The sequence below is a fragment of the Emydura macquarii genome, unplaced genomic scaffold, assembly GCF_026122565.2.
Source record: "Emydura macquarii macquarii isolate MOO-44397 ecotype Brisbane River unplaced genomic scaffold, CSIRO-AGI_Emac_v2 contig_2636, whole genome shotgun sequence".
Lineage (NCBI taxonomy): Eukaryota > Metazoa > Chordata > Testudines > Chelidae > Emydura > Emydura macquarii.
This window is the reverse complement of record NW_027132773.1, coordinates 18,082,501-18,090,000: the sequence shown is the minus strand read 5'-3', so window position 1 is coordinate 18,090,000 and position 7,500 is coordinate 18,082,501. Positions and strand designations below refer to the sequence as shown.

General features: G+C 34.8%; 1 protein-coding gene across 1 annotated transcript in view; it reads right to left on the bottom strand.

The window, feature by feature from the left end:
* The window catches only part of FOXP2 (forkhead box P2), a 608,458-nt gene that overhangs the window by 77,797 nt on the left and 523,161 nt on the right, over positions 1-7,500 (bottom strand). Inside the window, exon 6 of the mRNA XM_067564236.1 lies at positions 593-730. Within this exon, the coding sequence (XP_067420337.1) occupies positions 593-730 (138 nt within the window). The remainder of the gene's footprint in view (positions 1-592; positions 731-7,500) is intronic.

Sequence of the window (7,500 nt, the reverse complement as noted above, 5' to 3'; positions counted from 1 at the left end):
CTGACACTGTCTTTTTTGTAAGAATGAAGTTTCATTGATTCTTGGTTTAGCTGCCAGGTTTTGTGCTAAGGGAAATGTAATCATCCCTCCTCTTTCTAATCTCTAATGGAACAAATTTTTGGAAGGAAAAAAATAAACAAAGGAATTACTTTCACTCTTAATGAAACAAGCTGGTAAGTTCAAATTTCATAACCACATTCCACTTATATGACTAAAGGGAGTACTAAAGTGTTATGAATTTTAAAGTAACAATTATCTACAAGTCTATTTACACTTCCTTTGGCAAGTCTGCAATTCAAATGTGCCTAAGCACTTGAAAATTTAAATACTGATTTGCTCAGTGTTCATAATGCATCTGCCATTGCTGTTGTTATTTTATACACAGTATTTAATATTTCAAATTTGCCTGTAGATTGACACATTTTTGCAGTCAGTAAGAAATCTGAAGACTAGGAATTTGCACATTCATTTTCATACTTTTTTGAGCAAAGCAATATGAAATACTAGAAAATAAAACCCACACGAGCATAGTTAATGCCTAAGAAAATTCCTTGGGTTATGGTAACAGTCCAAAGCAGGTAACCCACATTACCTGCTGTAACATAACTGCTTGCTGCTGTTGAAGAAGTGCTTGAAGCTGCTGTGGAGACAACACTTGCTGTTGGAGAATCTGCTGCATTTGCTGAGGGGTGATCACCTGGGGAGTCATCATGGCCACTGACACAGGCACCTGCACAGAGAAAGAAAGATATCATCATCAAACACATTTTAGTTCATCTGCATCACAGCTGTATGCCTTCTTTTTTATTTTTTACCAAAAATGGTACATAATATTTTTTATTGGTGCATATTTTTACATAATATTTATCACTGTAAAGTTCCAGTCTCAATAAAAATCTGTTATTTTAAGACCACAATACTGTGGTACTCTATTTCCAGAGGCATCAGATTTGATCAGACTCAAGCTTTATGTTTCACATCTCTTATGTATTACGGCAAGAGATTTAAGCATTGGCTAGCATAAACGTGTATTTAAAAATAAATGATCACATGGTAGGGCTCTCAACACTTCATAATCAATCATCTTATCAAGTGTCATAATGTTACACATGGAAAAACCTATTGAGGCTGTTTCAAAAGATATGACTAAAACAAACATAAAAAATTAAGCAACTTAAAGCAATATAGATAATCTTCCATAATACAGATATTTAGATTAGCAACACATATGTACAATGTTTTATTTTAAATATAAGAAAACCTGTTCTGCTAGGTTTGTTCTTTTACTAAGTGTTGACTTGTACCAGAAAAACAACATCACAGATATATCCAATGAAACAAGGGACATTATCCTAGAACCCTGGCCTCTCTGGACAAATTGTATTTTTTTTCCCTCCAGTATTTCCTGACTTAAAAGTCAAAGCTTGGAAATCTTCACATGACTCGTTTTAAAGTTTGTCCATTAAAGTATTCGAGAATGTTTTTCTTCAAGGTTCTTTTGTGGTTATCACTTTCTTTTCTGTGTGCTGTGCAATGAGAGAGAGTGAGTAAATTAGTGTGTGTGTGTGTGTGTGTGTGTGTGAGACAGAGAGAAGCAGACAGCAAGGGTGCGTGTGTGAGAGAAACCTTGTGTAAGACCCTGAGATACATGCTCAGCGTCTGCTGTAGATACACTGTCTGAAGGCGTTGCTTCAACTAACCAGTACATAACTAAATAGCTTGTCAGTGTGCCAAGTTTGCAACCTTTGAAAAAGCAATCACTTTCTTTTCAAGAAAAACAATTCACTTTTACTGTAAATACAAATATTGTTTTGCTATATGTTCTCAGGACATTATGGTACTTTACAAAGCAGCAAAAGTTGTTATTATTAATAGATTGAATCTCAAATGTGTCTTAATGGTCAAAACTTTCCTAACATATCTGGTAAAATAATTTATTCTGTGGAAGATGATGGCTGTGTGCAAAACCAAAACTTTTATATAGAAGAAAATGGAAATGGAATGAATATGATGTTCTGAACTTTGAGTTTAAAAGAAAATATAGTGAAATTACCACAATTCATTTAATAGTAAACAAAACACCATTTATTCACATATCTTTATCATCACATACATTTTGATCTTAAAATGTTGAATGTTACATTGGATAAACTACAGTAAGGCAATATACAGGATTTGATTATAAATATATAACTATGTGATTGTGAAAATGACCACACTACTAAAAAAGTCTAATAGTCTCATGTATAGATTCTGGTTAAATTATTCTAATCAAAATATTTCAGAAATGCTTACTGTAAAACAAATGTGGCAGCGACAAAAACAGAATATACTTACAATAAGTTATTTAGTGATGGTCAGAAGTGTTGTGATGTTTGAAAATAATGCGTCTGTTTACAGCATTATTTGTTCTAAGCCTATGAAATCACAGAGAGAAGACAAACCAGCTGGAAAAAGTTTTGGCATGTACAAACAGATGGTCAAATACAACCCCAATTAATGAGAGTACAACTCCCACAGAAGTTAATAGGAGTTTCAGTTATTTACACCAGGTCTCAATTTGCCTTCCTGCAAGAATTTTACTTCAGTGCTGCCATCTAACTGACATAAGTCAAATTGAAATGAAAAGGAAGAGGGAAAGGCAGGCCTCTAACAATTAAACCATTACATTAACCTTTAAACCTTGGAGGAGTTTCTCTGTCCATTAATATATTACCTATAAACTATACCACATGGCAAAGGCCTTGCCACACTCGTATTCCCTCTCTATGTCACACTTCTTCTTATCCTTCCATATACTGTACATGTTCACCTGCTTAACTATCTCTAAATGTATAAGTAAAAAGACCTATATATAAATATATTGGCCCAGATCCTCAGGTGGTATAAATCAGTATAACTCTATTAACTTTCATGGAAGTGGTTTACTGGTTTAAACCGCTAAGAATCTGGTGCATAATATGAAGCAGAGGCATTACAGGAGAGAGAGATGTACAGTAGAACCTCAGAGTTACGAACTGAACAGTCAACCACACACCTCATTTGGAATCCATGCAATCAGGCACTAGTAGACACCACATTAAAAAAAAAAAAAAAAAAAAGCAAATACAGTACAGTATTGTGTTAAATATAAACTACTAAACAAAAAATAAAGGGAAAGCAGCATTTTTCTTCTGCACAGTGAGTTTCAAAGCTGTATTAAGTCAATGTTCAGTTGTAAGCTTTTGAAAGAACAACCATAATGTTTTGTTCAGAGTTATGAACATTTCAGATTTATTAACAACCTCCATTTCCGAGGTGTTCGTAACTCTGAGGTGCTACTGCATTATGGAATTTAGAACAGTCTATGGCTGCCAGTTCACAATTTGCATTTCTCTTTGCTCATGTAGTGTATACTGTGAGTCTTGTTGGGGTTGTTCTTGTTTGCACAGCGGGTGATTAGCCAAATTTCCCTGGTTAATTTATTCCTTCATGAGTTCTCCCATTCCAAAAGTCTTCTCTGTTTTTCAACTATATCTTTAGAAGTATACCACCTAATTTATGTCTTTTACTATGTACTGGATAAAAGTACAGACGCAAAGAAACTGGCAAAAGCTGTATTAAACATGGTCTTTTAAATGTTTTCAATGAGAATCCAAACATACTTAATACTGCAGCGCCATCCCTGGTGTATAACCATTTACCTACAGCTAAGAAACAAGACATTTTGAGAGCTATTGAATACCATGAATCTTCATGACAAATCTGCACAAAGTTATTACGCATAGATGTCTCTGTAATTGTAATATATTGGTAAATTTCAGTCTTCAATGATCCATGGACTTGCACTTCTATTGCTTTGGTGGGATAGTGCTAGTGCACTGTCTAGGATTAAAGAACATTGGAAAACTAGCCCTTTTTGGCCTGCAATTGTGTGTATGTTTATTTGCTTTTCATATCTGTAGTTTTTCGTGTTTCTGTGCTGATTTTTAAAAAATGTATTTAAGAAGCAAATTTTAGCTTTACTCGTAGAAACAGCACTCGATATAACCAAAGTCACTGTCAACAAACCTCAAATACAAACCCCACAAGTCATTGAAAATAGGCAGTATAGCCCGTCATATCATTTCTGTTTTACATCCATGACCTGTTTGTTATAAGATGTCCTCCATGTTATTGAGTTATATGCAATACAGAGGTTTTGGTACACCAAATAATTTCCATATGTTCTGTTCTTTCCAAAGTTGACTTTATGACCACTAGATTACAGAAGAACAGCAAACTTTGCGGCCTCTGTGGGTGTGGAAGCTACTGCTGCTTCAGATTTGAATGATTCCATAATGACAACTTCTGTAACTGCTTAGGCTTACCCTATTGCGAGGGTGTTTGATTTTACATCACTTATCTGTTGCCTTGCCATATATGGCAACTGAGATGATGAAAATGATGGTGGGGAGTGTTTTGCTATTGTTTTCATGCATATGCAGGTTCTAAGGGGGTATACTTTATTTCCTCATTGACAATTTGACAGATATCAGCCAAAGAGAGGTGCTGGGGCCCATAAGATCAAAAGATTCCCCTTCTCTTAGTGGTATTTGAGGGAGGGAATCTGCTCTCCCACTTTCCATGCAATACCGATTGGGCATGACGGTGGTCCCTAATCCCTCCCAATGTAAGGTTGGCTGTTTCTTCCAAATTACATGGGGAGAAAGAGGGGGAAACAAACCTGCTCTAAGTACCATAATACCATCTCTCCTGCTCTCTAATGGACCACACAGTAGCAAGGCATGACACCTGTACAACCCAAACAATGAGAAGAGGATAAACCCATGAATGAGCAGTTGCATATGTTTGGGATAGTCATGAAGCTGACTCTTCCCTCTTGGACAATGGGCTGACCTGTCGCCTATATAGGTGAGTCTTCTGCACATGGACCATACATAACTGTTTGGGTCCTATGTGTCCCAAAAGGCCATGTAAATTGTTGGCTACAACGGGCTCCATGTTGTAAATTTTTTTTGAGCTTTATGTTCTATGCGTTTCTTATTTTCTTTGACCAAATGAAGAATTTTTCTTTTAAGTTTAGCTGACACGACAAAAGATACAAAAGCAGACAAGTTTTGAATTTACACAGCACTGAAGGCAAGAAGAACTCTAAACAACACTTTTATTAGCAACTGTGGATGTATTTAGATAGCTATTTATGGATACATAGATAAAAGATAATTGGTTAAAAAGGAGCTATGTGGTAGCAGGCAATGGTGATGATCACCAATGAGAGAGTGGTGATCACTGTAGGAGTTATAAAGATGAAAATCTTACTAAGGCAAGCAAATCTACTCCAAGCCCCCCCAATCAGTTAATGGGAGAGCTGCAGGGGATGGGTTTGTGTATTTAACACCACACTCCACTCATGCAAGGATAATTCAGGACTATGTAGAGTACATGGGTAGGTAAAATATTTGTCTACCATTCCTATGTACTAAATGGGCATGCAAATAAAGTTAAAAGCCTAGAAATTTCCTCAAGTGACCTACTAAAAGCGATATTCCTTGTGCCACACATAGAGTTTATCTGTCACACGGCAGAATAACTGTCTAGCAGCCTTAATCTTCCACAGTTGCTTGAGAAGAAAGAGTTTTGATATCCTATATTTTAAAAAAGGACAACCTGATCTGATTCTGATAAAAAACGGATATAGTACATGCAAATGGATTATTTTTATCTCCATATCTGTTTCCCATTTAAAATGACCACAACAAAATAAAAACACAATATTTCCACTGTGTTTTTCAGCAGAGGATCTCCAAGTGATTTACAAATATTAAAGCTCTCAAAACCATTGCGAGATAATTAAGTACTATTTCCATGTTACAAATGAAGAAATCAAGTTTAAATGATTCATCCAAGGTTACATGGCATGTCAGTGGCAGAGCTGGGAACTGAATTTAGGAGTTCTTATTTCCAGTCTCTAGCTCTAACTAGTAGATAACACGCTATCTCTACAGTTTAATGAAAAGTTTCAAGGTACAATATTTAACAAAGGAACTACTCACTAAATATCACAATATATATGTGATTGATCCTGCAAAAACTTTTGCATATACACAGGAGTAAAATTATGCATCTGTGTAAATGTTTGCAGGATTGGGCTCTTTGGCAGCAGACAGGTTAAATTCACCCCATTATTTTACTGTATGTGCAACACTCCCCTTCTCAATTTGGTTACATGTACAAAGTCTATCATAATGATAACCTTTCAAAATCTTCTTGGTTTTACAGTGTTAAAAAGAATTGACAATGAACTGAGTGATATTTGTGAGCTTTTCATTAACTAGCGAACAGGAATATTTAAAGAGCCCCTAGATGAATAGTGCATACGGCTTGATTTTATACAACCTTTTAGTCATATAATGTTAGTTAATGTTTCTGAAGTGTCTTGAAAATATAAATCGCTATATAAATAAGCGCTAAGTATGATTATTTTAACATTAAAGCAATATTAGAAGATATGCAACTACAAGTATAATTAAGTAACAAAATTACATCCTCTCAGTATCATGATTCATGTTTGCAAGGTTTAAGGTGGACTTTAATTAATTATTATTAATCTACCTACATTTATTTAATATAAGAGAGTGTATTTTTGTTGTGTAATTATTGTTTGTATAACTTTACCTTTTCTGCTGCTTTTGTATTTGTCAGATACTTCTCCAGTTACATGCAAACATTTTAGGAAAGATTAAAGTAATTTCTATTTACAGTTAGTGGAAAACAAGCTGTTCATACTCCTGTTGTAGTAGAGATTATAGGTGATATATAATATGCTACACCATATGTTTGAAGGCCCAAAATGCAACTTCTAATCTCACTCTGGCTAATCAAGCTGCTCAGATTATTTTACATACATCTTTGGTTTAGGCCTTGACATGCCCTTGTTTTTCTTTCTTCTCAAAGCTAAAGTTCCTCTCTTTGATTAGCTGAAACATTTGCATGGTCACTACACATTTTTCATTTTATAAATCATTATGCATTAGCAGTCTTGATCGCCTAGCTTGACTAATCCTGATGAACTGAAATCACAGCTGAAGGTCAAACTCCATCCCACTGCACATTCATATTCAAACAAATCTGCACCATTGTTCATTAGACTCCTAAAATCATTGAAAAGAAGTTACTGAATATTTTACCCTTATTCCTTATGGTTTCCAAAACTTTATCTACAAAACGTTAATCCTTAACAGATGATAATAGCATAATGATGTCAAAATCAATACTGGGTTACTGTTGGTGTGCTTAATATTATTGGAAGTTGTACAACCTAGATCTTAATCAATAACTGTGTACAGTCAGAATATTTCTGTTGTTTCACCAATGATTTGCTTAATCCACAGCTCTTAGATGTAGCCATGTCATCAAATATTTAATTATTACTTCATATTTAGCAACTTGTAATATTACTACAACTTTGCTACATTCTGTGACTGTATCTGGTATAAAGTCCAGCTTTGTAATGTTAAG